The sequence below is a fragment of the Rattus rattus genome, chromosome 14, assembly GCF_011064425.1.
Source record: "Rattus rattus isolate New Zealand chromosome 14, Rrattus_CSIRO_v1, whole genome shotgun sequence".
NCBI lineage: Eukaryota > Metazoa > Chordata > Mammalia > Rodentia > Muridae > Rattus > Rattus rattus.
The window spans coordinates 78,479,016-78,501,387 of NC_046167.1; the positions used below are offsets into that span (position 1 = coordinate 78,479,016).

Below are 22,372 nucleotides of genomic sequence, written 5' to 3' on the forward strand. Positions count from 1 at the left end.
CTCCGTTGTCTCCAGGGGATCCCTACCATCTCCTGACCCCTGTGAGTACTGTGCACGCACGGTGCACATACGTATGAGCAGGCAAAACACCTATAGAGCGCAGATACATTTTAATATACCAGACAATGCTGTTGCTGTTGTTATTTATAACACTGTGCGGCCGTCACACTCTGGGGGAACAGTCACTCCCCGTCCCTCCCACCAGGAGTTACTGGTTGACTCGTGTGTCTGTGATTTTGCTCCCGTTGGAGCTGCACGGTGTCCTTTGGTATCTGCCACCCACTTTGAGCCCTCCGCCTCGTCGCTGTTTGAAAGCTTACTGGGAAACGCTGAGCTAGTTTCCCAACGCTCTAAGGCAGAAATAACTTGTCTTCAGACTAGAACGGCTGGGATAAATTTGTATTCAGGATGATTAACAGTTTAGTTTCTAGTTCATTCCAGTGACACTGCACAGGGATACCCCAGAGTCGCCCGAAATCAAAATATGAGGAAAAACTGGTTGTTAAGAGTAGAACCTAGTGTTATTTGAAAATAACTGTGGGGTGAATATAGCCAAGTGCGTTACGTGGTTGTATGAAAATGTCACAGGGAAGGTGACCAATCCGCGTGTTCTGTTCTAGTATGTTATACACCCCTGACAAAGCAAACAAGCTCGGAAGCCTTTCCAGTCCTCCTGACCACAATTCAACATTTTCTATAGGTCTAAAATTATATGCAGAAACCTTGGTGGCATTTTCTGGCTCTGTCTTCACGTTCTCAGGGAGGGCGGGAGGACATCTTTGGCAGAATAAAAGCCGCGTGGAAGCAGAAGTGCCTTGGAAATCCTCAGGCTGACACGGTTCCTAGGCCATCAGAGGCAACGAGGCAGCTGAGGGTGAGCTCAGCAAAGGGCCTTAGTTCCCCTTGCTGTATAGTGGGCCTCTTTGTCTTGGAGACTTACACTTACCACATGACTGTCCTTCCCCTTCCCCCAGCCCTCCCCGGACACTTGAGGTTTCTCCTGTGGGTATAGTCCAGTCAACATTTTCCTTTTTTGACTAGCCTGCGTTTACAGACAGACAGACAGACAGACAGACAGACAGACAGACACACACACACACACACACACACACACACACACACGCGCGCGCGCGCCAGGTCTTTGAGGTTCATCTGTGTTGTAGCATGGGTTGGGACCTCCTTTCTAAGTAATGCTCCACGTGTCTGTAGTGATGGGCTCTGAGGTGACCTCGCCTCTTGACTGTGGGACTTACCACAGTGAGTGTGGGTGCGTAGATAAGGCCTCAGGATTCTTTCTGAATTCTCTTGCATGTATATTCAGAGGGAGATTGTGGGATCCTGTTACAGATCAGTCCATGCAGTCTGGCAAATGCTTGCCTTTTTTCTCCTTTTGCCCAGAGCAGCAGGAATTTTGAGCTGGGAAAGTCCTATTATCAGAGCGCACCCTCTTATCCCTCATTCTTCTCCCTCTCTACATCCGTGTAAAAGAAACTCATCTCTAGAAAAGTCTCTTCATGGTAGGGGAATTTTACCATTTTGGGGGCTTCTCTGCCATTGCCCAAATTACTCCCCAGCAAGCACTGGGCCTGGCTGCATTTCATCTCTGCACAGGTTCCTGCGTTGCTCAGGAGGCTGTGTAACTCGTGACCTTTCCTCTGCTCAGGCCTCAGGGACTATAGCGGCTGTATCAGAGGGGTTTCCAGAGGACGTGGGAGAGGGAGGAGGGAGGCCTGGCAGCTTTGTCAGCGGAGGATCAAATATCTGTTTTGAGCAGTGTGTTGACTAGTAGAATATTCCTCTGTTGGAGATGATAACAGTAAGAAACTTTCATGGTACTACCAAGCATGTCCATCTGTGTGTGTGAGTCAAGTAGCTCTTGTCTGTGTCGCTCTGAGGTTTAGTGTGTGTCTCCCTCCTTCCTTGTGTTTGCTTGTCAAGCATTGGGCCATCCACGGAGATCAAACCCATTAGATGTGTGGGAGAGGGCTTGTCAGGGAAATCCATCCCCTCATGGGCTTATGGAGGCTGGAGGTGGGGGTTGGGGCAGATTTCCTGTGAACTGGAGATCCTAGGACATGGGGGGGGTCCTAGTTCGCTTCCACATCTGAAAGCCCCAGAATCAGGGAAGACAGTGATGTAATTCCCAGGGAAGACAGTGATGTAATTCTCAGGGAAGACAGTGATGTAATTCTCAGGGAAGACAGTGATGTAATTCTCAGGGAAGACAGTGATGTGATTCTCAGGGAAGACAGTGATGTAATTCCCAGGGAAGACAGTGATGTAATTCTCAGCTGTTCATGGCAGCTCTGTAATCTAAGAGCAGACGGCCCAGAGCTCTAGGCTCCGCTGTGACTCAGGAGCGTGCCCCGTATGTTCTCTACAGCAGGATAAATACTCGGAAGCACATTATTAGCGTGTCTCTGGGGGTTCTTTCATCCTGTCACGCGAATGCCAAAAACTAAGTATCACGGGTGTGGCTCATAAAACCTGTCTTGCTCAGGTTCCTAGCCACTGGCAGGGCAGCTGCTGAGAGCCTGCTCTCTGTCATGTGTCTGGTATGGTAGCATTTGTCTGTTTCTTCTTTAGCACTTCTGCGATTAAGCCACGTCAACAAGCTGTCCCTTAGGCCTAGGTGCCTGTCTCTTGCTATGGGATGATGACCTGTCCAGCTCCTAGTGCAAGTGAGTGACCGCATGTATGAAGTAGCCAGGATTGTCAGCCCCAGAGTCCTCACTGTGTGCTGTCCCTTCCCTACCTTGTGTCAGGGGCGTGGGGGCTGTGACAGGAGTAGCTTGCCGCTGAGTGAGTCTGTGGCTTGGAAGAGGAAGAAGCTATGCCTGGCAGGGAAGGATGTGTGGGAACTGGGATTGAGGCACTGGTTTGGTTACTCCTTCCTGGGTGGCTGGAAAGCGCTTCCTTCGCTGTGGATGGAGAGTACAGCAGAGCGCAGTGTGGTCCCCATGCCTGGCTGCACGGCTGCTGTCTAGGTGCTGTTCCCTCCTCTGACTCGTGCCCTGAAGGTGGAGTTGCCCAGCTGAGCTTCTGACTCCAAGTTTGTCTTCCTTGCAGGCGGTTTTAGTGAATAATATCACCACAGGCGAGAAGCTCATTAGAGACCTTCAAGGTAAGCCCCCTACCCCACCCCCCACCCTCCAGCCCAGCAGCCGCTTTAAGGAAGAGCCAGGCTGGCCCGACTCCCATAAGGGCCTCAGGTGGCTTTGTCACTGTAATCTGGTATTGGAAGTTATCGAGCCATCGTTAATGTGTTATTTACCCAGCTGTCCTTATAAAATATTACTGTGCACACGGCAAGTTATGATGGACATAATTCAGCCCCTTGGTTTATGGATCTTTAAGGAGTACTGGGATGGGTGTGCTGAGGATGGGGTACTTGTGTAGTGTTTGCGAGACCCTAGGTTCAGTCCCCACCAGCAATTAAGTGATGATATTGGACGAGTGGTACCCAATACTCAAGACTCTGGTCTGGCACCAACGTGTGGCAAGCCCCACACCTGACCTCAGGCCAAGGTCAGAAGGCACAAAGTTATTTAAAACTTTGTATAAAGTTATCTTCAAGCTGTGCGTAAGGCACATGTTGGGTCTGGCCAGATGGCACATCAGGGAAAGGCACTTGCTGCTGAGCCTGACGACCTGAGATTGATCCCAAAATCCACGAGTGCCAGAAGAGGCTGGCCTTTGACCTCTCCACATGCACAGTGGTGCAAGCACACACACATAGGAAAGCTAGTCATCAAAATAAGTTTTAATAGACATTTTTAATAGGCTCAAGGTGCAGGTTTCTGTGGGGGTTCTGGTATTGGTGATGTGCTGGCAGGGCGGGGCCGTTCACTTCCTCCCTGCTGCCTTCTGTGACAGTCGTGCCGGCTTGTGGTTCTGCTGTGGTTTTTGTTTTTTGAGACAGAGTTCTTCTGTGTCTTGTGTGTCTGAGTGGCATGATAGCCACAGAAACCAGTGAGGTGACTTGTCCTTTCTTGGCTTAGACCAGTTGAAGGCACTGCAGAAGAGTTATGGCAGGCTGCAGCAGGACATCTTCCAGTTCCAGAAGAACCAGACCAGCCTGGAGAAGAAGTTCTCCTATGACCTGTGAGTGGGGCCCAGTGGGGAAGTAGGTGATACCTTGTCATGTGTAGCATGGGAGAAGGGACTCCAACTTCTGGGACTCAAGTCCTTTAGAAACCAGCGTGCTACCTGATTAAACCTTATAAAAGTGTAAGCCAGCAGGGCTCAGTATACAGAGCGAATAGGAAAGGTACACTTGTGTACATGCACACATATGCACACATGCACGTGCACACACATACACCCAAGCAGTGCTCAGCAGGACCTGAATTGTCATGATACATTAACATTTATGTCATCGTAAATGAAAGCACAGTTGTACCACTTTGGCAATCTGAACACGTTAAAAATGTGTGAACTGGAGGTGTGGCTCAATGGTTAACACTGACCACTCTACCAGAGGACCCAGGTTCAGTTCCCAGCATCCACACGGTAGCTACCAAGCATCTGTAACTCCATTTCCAAGAGACCTGATACCCTCTTCAGACCTCTGTGGGCTCCCTCACACACATGGTACATATGCATACACTCAGGTATGCACACATACACGTAAAAATAAGTACTTTTCTTAATGTCAAGCACGAGCTAAAATCATGCCTAGAATACTGTGCCAAGATATTGATGGGCTGGGCTGGATGTTGGTGTGGCAGGAAGCTCACCGCCATGAGAACACATTTACACAGTGTTGTTTAATTGAACAATGAAGCTTTAAAGGTAGGCCACGCCCCCGGGAGACAACAGTAAAGGAGAGATCACATGGCCGCCATCTGTTTAGTTTTCCACCCATTTAGAGAAGAATGATCAAAGGGAGCAGGACTGTAGCCACCCGCTTATTCGTATTTTCTCACTTACTTACCTCATACACACCAAATTCATGTAGCTACAGAGTGTTCATCATTTAAAAGATACTTGGGCTTTGATCCTTCTACAAGACAGCATGGATTTAGCTTGTCACCAGATGTACATTGCTAAATTCCTTGATTTCTTTAGTTTCATCTTGAAATGGGTCTCCCTGTGTAGCCCAAGCTAGCCTCAAGTTTGTAGAGCTCAGACTGGCTGGAACTCGTGATCTTTCTCCTCCCAAGAGCTCAGATCGCTATACAGTACTTCCTAGTTCTTCCACAGAGACCTTGTTTCACAGAGGTGAGCAGGTAGCAGGTCTTTCTGTCTCATGGGCTGTGCTTGAGGGCCCTGCTGCAAATGCAGGAAGCTCTTGGAAGTAACGGCCAGGAACTGACGGAAGCCAGAGACAGCTGTCCTCAAGTGTCTGTGAGCTAGAGACAAGATGTGAACACCTTGTTAATAAATTCATAACATGCATAAAACTGTACATTGACTTGAGAGCCCATCCAGGCACACCCGCACTCAGCGCTGTCTATTTCCAGGAGCGCCGAGGTGGCTGCAAGTGGAGAGGAAAGCTTTCTTGTGCACAAGTCAGTGGCTTCCTGGGAATCAGCAGGCATCTTCTTCGAGTGATCACTGCACTCATAAACGCAGCCCTCCTTGCTCTTTTGATCTCTGACTCATCTTCACACTATGGGGGAGCAGCTGGCAAATGCTGGTGTTGGGACGTTGCAGTGACACCATCACAGTGATGAGTTCCTTTGCTGGCTGTAGGGACCCTCAATGGTCCTCTGGCCAAAGTCTGCACTATCTGGAGTGCCATTAATGGCCTGGAGCTGCGTGTGCACCACTAGAGTTTAGCCAGTTAGTCCCTGAGGGTCTGCTTCGGGCACATGCATGACCTCCCAGGAGCTAACACTGTCTACACTGCTGACCTAGTCTACATCGTGTCTCAGGATCTGGGCCTTACACTGAGCAGTCGCTCATTTCCCCTGCTGCCTTTGAGTTGGAATGTGGGCCGTGGATACCTCTGCATTCCTGAGAGGCGGAGGAGGCCCTTCCTGTTTACGTCTGTAGAGTCAAAAGCAGGTGAAGCTTGGATTCCTCTTGTAGGCATGAAGGTTCGGGAGTAGATGGCCTGCTCTCCATTCCTTAGACAGCTAAGTTTCCTCATTCACTGTGTCCCAGCCCCTTCCCGCTAGTCCACCACCTGCAGTTGACTGACCCGGCAAGGTTTTCAGTGACATTCTTGCTTATTCCTTATCTGTTCGAGTTTCCCGTTACCACACAATTGCCTTCTGTGTGTGGAATGTTGTGATCCAATGATGCTTTGAGCTGCCAGAGGATATGCTCCAAGTTACGGACTGAGGCTCCAAAATGCTTCCAACTCTGGCAAGGCTGCCCAGTGTGGGCCCTGTGTAGTCTTCTGTTAACTTGAGTCTGTCTTATGGCCTGGCTATAACAGGCAACAGAGCACCTCTTGGCTTCCCCATCGTCTAAGCGAGTGGTTTTAGCTCTGACTCTGCCCTTTGCTGAAGTGCTGAAGTGGAAGGTGGTGCAGATCTCCAGGACATCTCAGTTGAAGGTCTTTGACAGCTAGGTGTCCTCCAGTCAGTCTTCGTGCTGCCCAGAGTTCATTCACGCACCACAGGTTTAAGGACTCAAGCTCCTAAGACTGTTCCACAGGCCAGTCACAAGTCCCGAGTGTCCCCCAGCCAGCCACACACTGGTCAGTTTACAAAGTCAGGGCTCCCTGATGTACTGCTCGGCAATTCACCAGAGCCACTCACGGAGCCGAGGACAGCGCTCCTTACTACCAGGGTGTCATTGCAAAGCGTGTCACGGGAGAATAGCCACCAATGGTAGTTAGCAGGCGAGGTCTGAGGAGGCAGAGCATAAGTTCCCACAGAGCCTGGGGAATCCCCGAGTCTGTATTCTTACCATCCGATTAGCTGTCAAAGCTCAAGGTGTACAGGCGGTGGTTATGCTCGGTACACCGGCACGAGTGATGACATCATTGGCCATATGATCGAGCCCCTCCTCCAGGAGTTGGAGCTGAACATCTCAACCTCTATCCTGAAATGTGCAGCACCCCAGCCCCCCCGCCCCATGAGGTGTTTATCATAATCACCACAGGACTGGTCCAAGGAGCTCAAGGATGAAGATGCTCTGAACATGAGGAAATAGGTCACAGGGGTCTTAGGAACTTGTATCTGTAGCCCATGTTTTTTGATGTGGAAAGAAGGGGGTGGGGGTGTTTAATGCAATGCAACAAGTCTAAAGTATGGTTGCCAGCGGGTTTCTTCTGTCATCAAATACTTGCACCTGGACACTTGCCCTAGCCGTTCTCTTTCGGACCACATCCTGGGTGGGAAAGGGCTGTTCTGTCTCCTGCTGCAGTGGACTGTGAGCATGGGATCAGCGGGTAGCAGGTGAGTGCTTGGGACATCCACACATCTTCCATTTGCCTTCACCAGGAGCCAGTGTATCAGCCAGATGAAGGAGGTGAAGGAACAGTGTGAAGAACGGATAGAAGAGGTTGTCAGAAAGCGAAATGAGGCATTAGTTTCCAGAGATGCGGCTGAAAGAGATGACCAACGACAGCAGGTAATTAGGGCCTGCTCTGGCCAGGGCATCCAGGAGGTTCTCCCTCCTCTCCTCACCATTTTGTCCTGTGGGCTTGGTTCCCTGTGGTACAGCAGAGCACAGCCTGGTGCCAGGATGCCCACACCCAATCTCGTATGCTGGCCCCAAGCGCAGCTTTGTCCTAAGTCTCATGCTCCTGCGGAAGAAGCCGATGCTGTCTGGCTTGAGCACACTGATGTCCCAGTGGTAAATTCTGTGGCCAAGGTCGACCTGGTCAGTGGAGAGCGCATAGGATGTTCCCACTTTCTACCGAGAAGTAGAGCCTTACCTTTTCAAAGAACGACTTTCTGCTTTCACTGATTTTTCTGTTGATTTTCTTTCATTTAATTAAGTTATAAGCTAATTCATTTAACTTTTCTTCTACTTACCTTGACCTTGGATTTCATTGACTAATTTAATTTGTTCCATAGCTTCTTAAGGTACGTCTTGATTCTTGGATCCAGATTTTCCTTTCTCCATGTACGAATTTAGTGCTACAAACATCGTTTTAAAAAGCATTGCTTTTACTGCAGCCTAGACATGCCAGCGAATTGTCCTCACCTACATTTGCCAAGACATTTTTATTTTATTTATATCTTAACTTTTTTGAGGCAGAGTCTCACTATATAGTTCTGTCTCTCCAGGAACTTACTGTGTAGACCAGGCTGGCCTCAAACTCACAAAGGCTTCTGCCTCCCAACTGCTGGGATTAAAGGCATGGTCAAATTGTTTTTAAATTTGAGACTTTTACTTTAAGCCATATGTTATTTAGAAGTATGGATCTCCACCCATTTACAGATTTCCCAGTTATCTTTCTGCTTCCAGTTCCGTGTTTAATTTTACTGTAACAGAAGAGCAGACACGCCATGGCTCCTAATGTGAATTTGCTAAGGTACAGTTTTCGCCTAGAATGTGGTGTTGGTGAGCATCCTTGTTGAGGCAGATATCTTCTTTTTGGCTTTCTCAGAAATTTTCCTGTTGTTTGTATGAGTACACTGTAGCTGTCTGCAGACACACCAGAAGAGGGAGGGCATCAGATCCCATTACAGAGGGTTGTGAGCCACCATGTGGTTGCTGGGAATTGAACTTGGGACCTCTGGAAGAACAGACAGTGCTCTGAACCACTGAGCCATCTCTCCAGCCTCCTAGCTAGACATTTCTTGACTTTTGTCTTATCTAGGTCTGACCACTGCCTACATGTGACATGCTGAAGTTGTCAAGACGAGGGCTGCCATAGATGGCTGCCCACCTACAAAGAACATGAGGGACCCAGGGAGGCCATATGGGGTCTTCTCTGTAGTTGTCCCACAGCCTTGGGATTTTGTCCCATTGTTTTCAGACTCTCGTAGATTTCACTTTTATGTCTCAGCTTGGGAGACTGTCCCTCCCCGTGTACACACAAGCACACCACAAACTTTATGAGTGCACAGAATCGTGTTCTCGGTATTTCTATCTCTGCCTGGTTGTCTGTTTTTCACATCTGTTTCACACACTGGGGCTTCCTGTTCTACACCCATGGCCTAGTAAGTCTGCAGTCACTGTGGGGCTGGTCTTGATGTTTCCTTTCTGACCAGATTGGTTTGTGCCTCACAGGATGCCTTTTTCTTGGTCATGAGATAGGACATGCCGGTAAAAGGACTGCTGTAAGCAGGCTGTCTATCATTGGTTGGTAAGATGTGACAGAGCGGAGACATCATTCTTTAGGGCTAGAAGTGGGCATTAGCCTGTGTTTTGGATTATGTCCTGATTCTCAAATAGGACAAACGGCAGAAATGGACTGAAGTTGGCCAGTCCCCTCCCTTCACCTCAATTAGCTTCCGAGAGAAACCCAAGGGAATGGACATCTCTGTTTGGTCATCTCGGAGTGTGTTCATTTCCATACATTTGTGATTTTCTCAAGTTCTATTCCATGTAACAGGATGGTGTATTCTGTGTGCTGCAGAGTGCCTGTAAGGTCCCAGAGACAGGGTGGGCATGGGTAGTGCAGGCTGAGTGATGCACATTAGTTGGCCATGGAAGTTGGCTTGTCGGGATGGTTACGTGTCCCCCTTGCTTACCCAGCAGTTTACTGATCTCTGCCATGTGACAGGGCATGCCTGGGAAGATGGTGTTTGAGTTACTCTTTTAGTCCGGTGCTTGTTTTCTCGGTATTTCTATCTCCAGGCCCTCAAGCCTCAGCCCAAGCTGCAGGAAACAGTCCTGCCAAAGGAGCAGACGCCACAAGAGGAAGGGGATGTACCCAGAAACAAGTCCCAAGTACCAGCCCCCAGTTCAGAGGTGTGGGGCTTGAAGCCACACGTGCAGAAGGGTAAGAGGAGACACTGGTTTATGTTCTCTGAAGCCCCGCAGCGGTGTATGGTCTCCGCAGGACAGACAAGAGGGTTGAGTGCGGCCTGAGGCAGCAGAGAAGGGTTGGGCGGCTGGCTGGTGTACTTTCTCTTGGGACCCTGGGATAGGGGCCACAGGCCCACTCTGTCTTAGTGACAGCTTGTCCTTCATTCAGGGTACCAGGGGCAACTGTGGGACTGAAGGGCAGAGACAGAGTCCTGGGTGGCTGGTGTGCTTGGGCCCCTACGGCTTGAAATGACTCAGAGCCTGGCACTCTGCCCTCAGGGATGTCAGGATACTCAAATCCAGGTTATTTTCTTTGTTGGGTTTTGTTTAGTTTTGAGATAAGGCTCTCTTTAAGTGTGTAGCTCTGGTTGTCCTGGAACTCTCTGTAGACCAGGCTAGCCTGGAACTCACTGAAATCTACCTGTGTCTACCCTGCTGGCACTCTCCTGCTGTTTGAGGATGGCCCGCAGCCCCAAAGCCTCTGGTCTGTAGTGGAGATCACATGTTCCCAGCTATCCTGAAGTGTGAAATTTACCCCACAGCCACTCTTTGTGTTAGGGATCCAAGGGTGACACTTTGTTATGTTTTTGAGATGAGCTTTTGTGTAGCCCAGGTTGACCTGGAACTCACTGTGTAGCTAAGGCCTTGATTGACTTTGCCACCTTCATCCCCTGAACCCTGGGATCACAAGTGTCCTGCAGGTGTTTTTTGCAGTTAATGTTACCAGGTTTTTTTCCCTTGTTTTGTCTGAGGGAGTCTCCCAGGCTGGCCTCAAACTGACGATGTAGCCAAAGCTGGGTCCTGAACTGAGCTTCCTGCCTCCACCTCTTAAGCGACAGGATGACAGGTGTGTATTCCACGCTCAGCCATGCTTTGGTTTTAGTTAAAATGGTCCTTCAGCCAGGCATGGTGGTGCACACTTTTAATCCCGCACTTATTGTGGAGGCAGAAACAGGAGGATCTTTGAGTTTAAGGCCAGCCTGGTGTACAAAGCAAGTTCCTGGATAGCCACCAGTGAGACAAAGAAAAATCCTGTCATGGAAAATCAAAAAACAACGAAACAAAACAATAACTGCCCGTCCCCCCAAGACTACCTATCACACCTATGTTCTGTGTGCAGAGGAAACCAATGAGATTCAGGTTGCCAGTGAGGTGCATGGTCTGCGACCGATGAAAGCCTCCGTCCAAGAGCAGGCGGCAGTGGATGGCACACGTGTGGGAGCCGAGAAACTTGATCAGAACATACAGGTGCCAGGGGCCCAGTTAGCCAGGCCTGTGGAGGATTCTCAGTTCCCTGAGCGGGACCAGCTTGTCATCCGTGGTGGACAGGAGCCACAGCGTGACCAGCTTGTCCGTGGCGGACAGGAGCCGCAGCGTGCTGCAGAGGAAGGTGGGTGGGGTGGCTGGCTCTGGGTTCCCAGGTCCCGTCCCCACATCGTTATGTCTTACCAGGTGGCCCTGTCCACTCCTTTGCATTTGTTGTTCATTGTCAAGAGGAGAACAGGAAGGGCAGTTTTTTAACTTGCAAGTTCCTGTCAGTGGGACTTCCGGGGGTATGACACGCTGTGACGGGTGCTTGGCAGATCGCCACGCAGATGGCCACCACTGCTTGTAGTTTCCACCATTAGCCTACTTCCTCAGATAGTGCTGCTTTTCCTTAGTGTCTCAAATTTCAGACTGAATGATGGCGTATTGAGGAGTGTGTGCGTTGGAACCACAGCTTGTGTGTGTGAGGGTTCAGTCAACAATGCTGAATTTTAGCTTCAGTGTTGAGGGGCACTTCTGGGTCCTCTCCAGGGCATCTGTACTGGGAGCGTGTGCCATCAGTCAGGTTGCGTCTGAGGTTGGGTGACAGCCTGACCTGGTGCTGGTGTTCCAGTGACACGTGTGTCTGGCCTGCTGGTTTCACAGGGGGAGACCAGCAGAATCTAGGCGATGACTACAACCTGAATGAGAATGAAGCAGAGCCCGAGCGGGAGAAGCAGGCGGCCCTGGCAGGGGATGACAGGAATCTAAGTGGTAAGAGCAGTGGTGTGTGGGAACCGGCACCTTTCTTCTTGTCTTGCCTTTAATTAGTACTGATAACGCTGGAGGTAGCTGGCAGTTCAGGGAGAAGAACCCCTGTGAGCAGGGTTAGAGCCAAGATGCCCAAGAAATCACAAGGCCTGCTTGTAGTAGTTAGGGCTTTTCCAACAACACTAGGTGTTGGTACAATCATTAGATTCTCTGTTGACTGCCTCTGAGCCAGTTTTCTGCTGTGTGAGCCCTCGACAGCTCAGGCAGGATGTCTTTGACGAGGCTCCTCTCGGTTCTGACTCCTTGAGCGCACATCAGCAGCACTGTGCTACTGACCTCAAGTGCTTCACACTGCCTTTCTGGGCTGATACAGCACAGCTAGTGTCTACCAATCTACATGCTTCTTTGTGGATTTTAGGCATCTTCTCTTTAACCCATGAGCTTTCTGCAGGTAGCTTCTCGCTTCCTGTGGTGCTGCAGCTTTGAGCACTAGAGTTAACTGTCTTCCAGGAGAGATGTGTGCGCTAGCTACACCGTGCCTAACTTCTGGGAGCAAGCGCTCTTCAGGTCTTTTATAAACACGAAGCTCTGGGAATTGTAAGCGAGCAGCTGCCCGTAGCTAGACGCCTTGTGTCCTGTCTTGCTGTCCCACTTGTTCAGGAGGCTCTGGGAAGGATTGTGTGTTAGTGGTGTTGCCCTTTCAAGGAGGCCACGGAGCATGGGGCTGTGCCATCTCACCACTCAACTCGGTCCTGTGGCACAGTTCACTGTCCTGTGGTTTCTTTTGCTTTCTCGATGGGAACAATTCCAAGTGGCAGTGCTGCTGTGGAAGGTGAAGTTTTCTTTGTGACAACCGTAGAAACGAAGTGAGACCTGCCCACAGTATTTCCCCAACATGCCTAATACTGAAATATTGTTTTTGCGTTTTTAGTTCTTAATGCTGAAGCTCAGAAGAGAGGCATAATAGATTTACCTGATGGGGGTGAAAAGCGGAGTCACATTCTAAATGAAGTAGGAGTTCATGCTCCTCAGCAAGCCTGAAGAGAGGTCTATGGAGATTCACCAGTAACACAACTGTGAAACGTACCAAGTAAAACGGACATCGACCAATCACTGCTGTGGGGTTTAATCAGTACATTTTAGCAAAGAAAAATAATGGCACCATCTCAGTCAGTTTGGGAGTACTTTCAAAGTGTCTACAGAAGGTGTCAAAGTTGGTCAAGCTTTCTTGATTAACGGGTATTTCTTGAGCCAGGTCAACACCAAAAAGAGAAATGATGTTGTCCTATGTAGGTGGCAGTGTAGACAGTAGGCTGAGTGCAGTGCTCGTCCGTTTCTGTCCATGGTACTGAGCAGCTCAACACTGCTGCACACAGACTCCCCCATCAATGGCCTGGAGAGCTCACTGTCAACACAGACGCCACAGTCAGTGTTCACAGGCCCTAAGCACAAAGCTGTTCTGTGCAAAAAAAAAAAAAAAAAAAAATAAATCCAGTAATTAGAAGGTGACTACTACTCCTGGTTCACTTCAGGATTCAGAAGGCTGAGGCAGGAAGGCTGCTGCAAGTTCTGAGCCAGCTTAGAGCTATACATTGAGTCCACTTCCACGCTTGATGAGCAAGAAAGTCCCTGTCTCAAATGTCAGTGAGAGTTGTTGTTTAAAACGACTGGTTAAAATAAGCTTCATTATTCTTCTGACGTACAGAACACTATTAAGTTACTCCAGTGTGAGCACCTGTGGTCTGTTTTTGTTTGACTGGGCAAAGAGTTTCTAGTAAGTCATTCATCTCACTAAGGGCAGCGCCTTCATTAGGCTGCTTGCGCAGTCAGAGCAGAGGCCCAGACACCTATGTCTACACAGGTGTCCAAGAAGAAGGGCTGACTGCTGAAGGACGCCCAGATTTCAAGCTGGACACCTACAAAAGCAAGAGCAACACGGGCGCTGTTCCCCCTATAGTTTATACAGCGTTTGAAAGCCACACAAGGTTAGTGTTAGGTTTGAAAGGCTTGTAGTTCATTGATGGTGGGCCAGTGCACAGGGCTGGGCTGACCCAGAAGTCTGGTTAGACTAGGGCCTGCCAGGGTGGCCTTTAGGCGCTGTCCTATCCCCACTATGCCTCTCTTTACAAGCACACACTTAAACCCCCGTGGCAGGCGTGGGTTGGGTTGTGTCTTATTGCAAAGCCAAGCAGATCTAGTGTCCATTCCACCCAGACCTCATGTATAACCCCATGTTCAGATGGGTACTGTCCAATGCCACACATCATTTTTCTTCCTTACACTTACTAACGTGCCAGAGCCTCAGACATAGTGTTCGTACCATACACCTTTCCCACTCCTAGGTCCAAGCTCAAGATTTTGTGCTTTCTAGTGCTTGTTTTCTGCCTTAATTTCACTCTTGTTTAAAGTGTAGATACTGCTAAGCTGTGCTGATTTCCTTTTTAACAAGTCAAATAGGTAAGGACCACACTCTGCCTTCTGGGTTCTAAAACTCCAGTCTGCCTAACAGCCATGCTTGACAGCTGAGCAGACCACCCTGGTGCTGGCCAGGAGTAAGCAACGCCTGCCTTCACTCGCATCTTCAACGAGCAGAGTCCGGCATGCTTCATGCTTCAGAGTATTTCTGGGGAGTGGAAGCTGTCAGGGGGCTGGGCAAGGCATAGCTCCGTGAGAGCTTCTGCCTGTGTGTGAGGGAGGCCCCAGGCTGCGCCCTCACCACCAAACAGTGTCACACTAGAGTTAGGCCACTGAAACCTTAGGACCATTCTTGCTGTAAGCCAAATGAACTACCACTAGGCTTAGGCCAAACCACAAAGCCAGACTGAATTTTAGGGTAGCTTACTCTGCTGGAAGCACTGCCCCTTTAAAATATAAAAAGGGAAACCCCACAGGCTGGTGGACCAAGAACAGATCTCAATGGGAACAAAGGGACACACCATGGTCAAATGAGACCCAAAGCCAGCGGCCTGCACACTCCTGCATGCTGGCTGACACTAGTAGCGGACACTGCAGTGTGACGGGGTTTCTCATCAACTGCACAAATGACTACAGACCCTAACAACTGTGTCACAACAGTCACAATCCTCACGCACTTTAGAGATCCTCTTGCCTCAAAATCAACTTGTAATTTGACCAGAATCTAAATCTTTAAATAAACCTCATGTTTTGAAATTTAAATTTCTGGGGTTGTTTGGTGTTTAAGACACAATCTCATTTAGCCCAGGCTGGCCTCAAACACAGTACATAGCTGAGGGTTAACTGAAGTGTGGTCCTGCTGCCAAGGTGCTGCGATTAAGGCTTGGGTGATTCTGGCACTGCTTGCTCGGATGGTAGCGATGGTGGTGGATGGTGGATGGTGATGGTGGATGATGGTGGTGGTGCTCTCTCTCACTGGTCCCCAGCAGGGCAGCCCTAGAGCAGTACCAGTGCATTTATTTTTTTTGTCAAGAAATTTATTAACCTTTACAAACACTATTTCACACAATCATTCATTAAAAAAGTTTTACAATGAAGTCTGTAATAAAACCATGTAACATTCACCAATGCATTCCAGCCCGTCACACCCATGGAGTATAACAAACCACTTTAAAACAGCAGTTTTCGTTCCCCAGGTAAGGGTGTTGTACTGATACTGAAGTCTTCCTGTAACAAGCTGTCATTCGAGAGAGCCACTTTATGTCACCGTATGTGGCACACTGGTGTACCCCAGAGCAGACATGGTCATCTTTGCAGTCTCTTTCAAACCAGTTTCACAACAGGAAAGTATTTGTGGACAGAGAAATCAAATTCAGGAGGAACCTGAAAGCAAAGCCAGAAAGTCAGTGAATGCGTGTTTGCCGCAGCGCACACAACTCCTGCAGACTTCGTGTTTCAGAAACAGGAACTGCTGGTCTCAGTAACGGCAGAGCAGTCAGAGGGAAGGAAATGAGGACGGACGGAGTCTCTCCTTTAAGAGGTCATCAGAAAACACCCAGGCCAGTTCAGAGAAAGTTAAAGGAAAATGGACTTCGGACAAGGTGCTCAGACAGATCAGGAAGGCAACACAGGTCAGCTTGAGGCTAACAGGTGAGGCCATCATAACAGGCAGATGCCACAAAGCTGCAAACTGCATCAGAGCCGCCTGTGACGACCAGACCTTCCATATGAGTGCTACATGGTATCAGTGTTTGCGTCTCAGGACTGGGGAACTGACTGGGTTGGCTCCAGGTTTGTGGTGCAAGCTGTGCGAGCATGAGAACCCAAGGCCTGACTCCTGGCACCTGCATTAAAAGCTGAGCAGTGATGTATGTGGGAGTGGGAGGGAAAGAAAGAAATTTTAAGTCTCAAACGTCTGGAGGAAACGTGGTGGCCAAGCCTCTTAGGGTGACTTTGTTGTGACAGCACACAGGAACTCTGCACTCCCTTTCCCTACACACACTCACCTTTGACTCTTTCTTGTGTCCTCCTGCTAAGAGCTTCATAACCACAAAGTTAGGCTTGGCAACCTTTAGGATCCTGCTGACCTGAAACAGGAGGGATCAGCATCAGGGCAGGCGCTAAGTGTCTGCCAGAACGGTGTGGCTGCTACACTGCAGGCGCCCCTCCCCTCCCCCACTTTAGGAACCCTCAGTCAGTACCTGCCCTGCAGCCAGAGCACAGTGGTGTTCAGGGAGCAGCTTCACCCCTGACAGCAAAGCTCTCTTCAGTGAGTTCCTCACACCGTCCTCTTAGAAGCCAAGGTATGGTTCCCCCCATAAAAACTGCTCTGAGGACAGAGTCAATGCAGTCTTGTGCTGCACATACAACCATGGATCCACAGGCAGGAAACAGCCTAGCTCTGCACTTCTCACTGCACCCCTCTTAGGAGAGCTCAGAAATGCTCCTGACAGGTAGTTGAGTCCCTGCAGTATTAACTCATTTCTGACAGTTTCTAGTCTAAACATTGTGAACACATGAATCACAGTAAAGCCAACTGCTAGGTTTCCCTTACACAACCCTCAAGTTCCCACTGCTTCGCTATTGACCACTGTGGAAATACACAAGGGCAGAATGGGTTCTGAAATCCCAGAACAGATATCCGCCTGCCTTGAGCAGCAGTTCCATTTAAACATCTAATGGGAAAGGGAGACACAGAGGGTCAGCCTGAGACACTGAGCAAGAGGTCTGCCCTGGGTGAGGGCGGCCTGGAAGTAGTTCTAAGCTACGGATGAGACCTTGAGTCTAAGTGTAAAACTAGTAATAATGATGATAATTTGACATGTCAGAAGCCAGACTGTGGCAACATGCACATCAATTCATTCCGTTGCTCGGGCCAAAACCCTTCAAGTCATCCCTGTCTCCTCCCATGTCCCACATCCAACCCTCAAGTCAACAAATCCAAGGAGAAGCATCAGCACCGATCACCCTCACCACTGCCCACGGCTTCCCCCTCCCACCTCTGCTACACGAGTCGGTTTTAGCAGAACAGCAGGATGACCCTGTCACAAGTCAGAGCTGTCGGGGCTGCTGTCCAAACAGTCCAGCATGTGGCCCCCGTCTGTCATCCCCGAACATCTGTGTGGCCTACTTTGCCGTCTAGAACTCACTAAAGTGGGTTATGGAAAACGGCCAGACCCACTTCTTCGGAGCTCCACACTCTGTACACTATATACCATGACTCCTCCCAACCCTCCCAACTCCAGACCAACTATTTTCTGCTGGGAAAATGGATGCTTGATAAGTCTTTGAATAAATGAAGGAAATGTTCTGTTACTGAACCTCTCTCAAATTTTTGTAACTAACATTTTTATTAGCTGGGAAGACATATTTTTTTCCTTTTGTGACAGAGTCTTATTACTATGTCACCTTGGCAGGCCATGAACTCACAGAGATCCTTCTGCCTCTGCCATCACGCCCCACTAGAATATGATGTTTGCATCTTTTTCCTGCTCTGTTCTCCAAGGCATTCAAAGTCTCCTTAGAGCCTAAGGCACAGTCATGAATTCTCTTGTAATGGAAGTGAGCACATATAACACCCAGTCTTTTCTGCCAACCTTCAGTGACATGGCGGCATACTACTCAGTTCTAACCCTTGCTACCTGAATCTCCTTGACCTTGTTGGTGACTGAATTACGTCTGTCCTGTTTGCAGTTAAAGCCTGCTATGCTGACACTCATCTACATCATCATGTGTCTATTTGCAGTGCTAGAGACAGACGCCAGGCTGTGTGACAGGCAAGCACACTCCATTTGAGCCCAGCACTGCTTGTTTCTGACAGACGATGCTAAATCATTCTGCACTGAGTTACATCAAGAAGCTCACCCCCATCCCCACCCCCCAGTGACTTAGACACATCAAGATTAACTCCTGTGCAGTAGATGTATTTCAGTTACACTGGGGATAGTGCAAACTATTTAACCATCAAATGCTTAAACTATGTTTGCTTTCAAAGTTCTTGTAGATCAGTCTTTTACTACAATAGCCTTCTGCTTCAAGATGATCCAGCATGGAATGTTCTATAGTAACTGGATACATAATTTTTCATATTTAAGATTTATAATGGAAGTTGGGTATTATAGATCATGACCTAATCTAACACCAGGAAGGCAGAGGGCAAGAGGACTACTAGGAGTTAAGAGGTCAGCCTGGACAAAAGAGTGAGACCCTGTGGGTGGAGGGAAGAGACTTAAACCGGTTAAGCTGAACAGACCTACCTGAAATTCTTGTAATCTGACAGCACTGCCCGGCTGACTCCCTGAGGTTAACAGCACTGCCCGGCTGACTCCCTGAGGTTAACAGCACTGCCCGGCTGACTCCCTGAGGTTAACAGCACTGCCCGGCTGACTCCCTGAGGTTAACAGCACTGCCCGGCTGACTCCCTGAGGTTAACAGCACTGCCCGGCTGACTGCCTGAGGTTAACAGCACTGCCCGGCTGACTCCCGGCCTGAGGTTAACTGCACTGCCCGGCTGACTGCCTGAGGTTAACAGCACTGCCCGGCTGACTGCCTGAGGTTAACAGCACTGCCCGGCTGACTCCCTGAGGTTAACAGCACTGCCAGGCTGACTCCCTGAGGTTAACAGCACTGCCCGCTGACTCCCTGAGGTTAACAGCACTGCCCGGCTGACTCCCTGAGGTTAACAGCACTGCCCGGCTGACAGCACTGCCTGACTGCCTGAGGTTAACAGCACTGCCCGGCTGACTGCCTGAGGTTAACAGCACTGCCCGGCTGACTCCCTGCCTGAGGAGGTTAACAGCACTGCCCGGCTGACTGCCTGAGGTTAACTGCACTGCCCGGCTGACTGCCTGAGGTTAACTGCACTGCCCGGCTGACTCCCTGAGGTTAACAGCACTGCCCGGCTGACTGCCGAGGTTAACAGCCCTGCCCGGCTGACTGCCTGAGGTTAACTGCACTGCCCGGCTGACTGCCTGAGGTTAACAGCACTGCCCGGCTGACTGCCTGAGGTTAACAGCACTGCCCGGCTGACTGCCTGAGGTTAACTGCACTGCCCGGCTGACTCCCTGAGGTTAACAGCACTGCCCGCTGACTGCCTGAGGTTAACAGCACTGCCCGGCTGACTGCCTGAGGTTAACAGCACTGCCCGGCTGACTGCCTGAGGTTAACTGCACTGCCCGGCTGACTCCCTGAGGTTAACAGCACTGCCCGCTGACTGCCTGAGGTTAACAGCACTGCCCGGCTGACTGCCTGAGGTTAACACCCCGTGGCAGGATGCCTGCTTCCCCAAGCATGGCTCCTGGAAGTACAGTAGTGCGTCTTACCTCCCGGTCTGCATTGGGGATGCTCTCAAGGATCATTTTTGCCTGCTGAAAGTGCTTACTAGCTGCCACATACAGCTCTGGAGGCTGAGGAGGAGGGCTGTATTTACTGAGGTCAGACATTTCCTAAAAAGAAGGAATTATTTATCACAATATGTTTAATATAAACCTTCTAACTGAATAGCCATCTGTACACTCTGAAGCAAATGCTGAGAACATCTCAGTCTGTACCCATGGGACAGGGTTCTTAACCTGTGCGTGTGTATGTGTGTGTGTGTGTGTGTATGTGTGTGTGTGTGTGTGTGTGTGTGTGCGTGTATGTGTGTGTGTGTGTGAACCCCATATCTCAATTACTCTAAGGACTGGAGACTAACGTTCTCCACCTTTACCATCTTTAGCGGTCCGCAGGGTGGGGCATCACCATGGCCTTGGGCACCAGGCTCACCTTGAACTGCAGGTAGTGCACTGGTGGTGGCGTCATCACGCTGTTGAACGGAGCAAACCTGTGCTCGTACCGGACCTGCTCACTGTCAAGCTCAAACTTGGGCTTGCGCACTTTGCCATCCATGTCAAATGCGACCATCGTCTAAAGGAGGGAGGAATGCGAAAACAGAAAGAACAAAAATTGTCATTAGTACAAAAATAAAATATACATACACATATACATATACACATTGTGTGTGTGTAACAAAGAGGCCATGGAATCAAGAGGGATACATGGGAGGAATTGGAGGACGAAGAGGAAAATGATACATTAATTAAATGTTTTTTAATGTATCATTAAAAATCCCAGGGGATTAATGACCCCAGTGGGATCACACACACTCTTCCACATCACAGGCTTCTGTTACCGCTTTGAGACTCTAAGTAAAAGATGTTGAAGGAACCGCATGCAGAATCACAGAGGCGAGGGTCTTTCCCAAAGTCCTGTCTTGGTTTATGTAACTTTGGATGAGTCACCTCTCAGTTCAACTTAAAAATTACTACCCAGAACCTTGAAACAAATGTCTGGTGACACTCACGCCAGCCATGCTGGAGCCCATTCCTACGTATTACAGTACTAGGAATGCCAGGTGTCATCTACGTGACCAATACAACGAGAACGGAAAAAGGGGACGCTCAGATAGACAGGGACCAGGACAGATGGCAGCAGAATCTGGTGAGAATCAAGGCAAGAGGGGATTTTAAATATGTTCTGTATGAATGGCAGTTACACAGCAGGAAGACGTGATTCTCGCCACTTACTTTGAACATCCCAGCACACATGTTCTGATAGGCCTGGCTCATTGTGATCTCTCGGCTCAATGGACGAACTGTAATTAGAGAAAATACTTTTTTATACTTTCCCCTGCCCCTGACATTGCTTCTTGCCAAAATTCTTTAATATCAGCTCCTTGAAGAAAACGGTCAGTTGCCTAACTCTTCAGCCCACTTCCCCTGTATTATCAAGTTTACCTTAGAGAAGCGAAGTGAAGTTTATGTTCAGTAAGTAAGCAGGATGTGGGGCTTTCTCTTGTGCATTATATCCTCATACATTGTATCCTTGTGCATTATATCCCCATGCATATCCTCATACATTGTATCCTCGTACATTGTATCCTTGTGCATTATATCCCCATGCATTCAATCCTCATACATTGTATCCTCCTGCATTATATCCCTTCTGCAGATTCTCCTCCTCTGCTCCTCCAGTCCTCCCCAGCTCACCTACCCTTCCCCATATCAGCTCCTCCTGATTCCCTCTAAAAGAAAAAAGGAGCAGAGCACAGCATTTTAAATTGGTGTTTCTTCTTGTTTCTCTAATGTAAACTTTACAATACAAGTGAAGTTAGGCAACCGACTGTGTTCTTCAAGGAGCTGGTACTAAAGAATTTAGGCAAGAAGGAATGCAGAGCCTTTGAAACATCTGCTTCCCATGGCTGTGCCACACGCAGCATGACAGCACAACTCGGATGGACCCTGCCACTCTCCCATCCTTTCTGCTTGTACAACTGAGTACAACTTGCCTCCTGCTTTAAGGCCCTCTGGAGCTACAAAGGAACTGAGAGGCAAGGCCCATCACTAATGCTGGCTGGGATCCAGTCTCTCCTCCAGTCAGCAGCGATGGAGAGAGAGAGAGAGAGAGAGCACAGCAGACACATGCAGCTCTTCATAGACTTTTCTGTCAAAGGTAATGGTACTTCATTTGACTTTTTCAGGTTAAACACGGTTCACAAAGCCAGATGTGACATGCACAGCTGTCACCTGCTAACTGAGAGACACTGTCTGAACCAGGGCTGGGCGGTCTACAGCACCTTTCTTCTTCTTCTTTGTTTTCTTGCTGCTGCGGCCTTTCTGCTGTTCTTCCATTATCCTCTCTTCTGCCATCTGAGAGCCGTCAGCACGGCTCAGGGTTGACATCAGCCATGCGTACAGGAACTCAGAGAGGTACCTAACAGTCACAAAGATCAGTTAGTGACAGAGAGCCAAAGGAGACAGCTTCGCCAACACAACACAAGCGACACTAATACTGGGCAGGTTTTATTACTTCATCCTGATGAGAGGGACTGAAGCCATGGCCTCAGAGACTAACACAAGCAAATTCTCCAATACGCCCTCAACCCCACATGGACAAATACTTTAAAATTTGGAAAACACTTTTTTTTGGGGGGGGCAGTTTAAGAGTAGGTCTTATATAAAATGAGCACTGAAAGTGATCTCTTCCTTTTTCCATTTTAAAACTTTCAAAAGATTTCTGGATA

General features: G+C 49.1%; 2 protein-coding genes across 4 annotated transcripts in view; one reads left to right on the plus strand and one right to left on the minus strand.

Annotated features, from left to right (window-relative positions):
- Golm1 (golgi membrane protein 1) overlaps positions 1-15,069 on the plus strand; it is a 39,107-nt gene extending 24,038 nt beyond the window's left edge. The window contains exons 4-10 of the mRNA XM_032885051.1: positions 3,070-3,124; positions 4,002-4,104; positions 7,401-7,530; positions 9,712-9,856; positions 11,003-11,272; positions 11,794-11,901; positions 12,830-15,069. Coding sequence (XP_032740942.1) covers positions 3,070-3,124; positions 4,002-4,104; positions 7,401-7,530; positions 9,712-9,856; positions 11,003-11,272; positions 11,794-11,901; positions 12,830-12,939 — 921 coding nt within the window. The 3' untranslated portion in view covers positions 12,940-15,069. The remainder of the gene's footprint in view (positions 1-3,069; positions 3,125-4,001; positions 4,105-7,400; positions 7,531-9,711; positions 9,857-11,002; positions 11,273-11,793; positions 11,902-12,829) is intronic.
- A 241-nt stretch (positions 15,070-15,310) lies between these two features.
- Positions 15,311-22,372, minus strand: part of Naa35 (N-alpha-acetyltransferase 35, NatC auxiliary subunit) — a 53,808-nt gene continuing 46,746 nt past the window's right edge. For all 3 annotated transcript variants that reach the window (XM_032885053.1, XM_032885052.1, XM_032885054.1), the window contains 6 exons: positions 21,926-22,062; positions 20,877-20,944; positions 20,077-20,217; positions 19,635-19,757; positions 16,320-16,400; positions 15,311-15,696 (listed from right to left, as the gene is read on the minus strand). In XM_032885053.1, the coding sequence (XP_032740944.1) occupies positions 15,637-15,696; positions 16,320-16,400; positions 19,635-19,757; positions 20,077-20,217; positions 20,877-20,944; positions 21,926-22,062 (610 nt within the window). In that variant the 3' untranslated portion in view covers positions 15,311-15,636. The remainder of the gene's footprint in view (positions 15,697-16,319; positions 16,401-19,634; positions 19,758-20,076; positions 20,218-20,876; positions 20,945-21,925; positions 22,063-22,372) is intronic.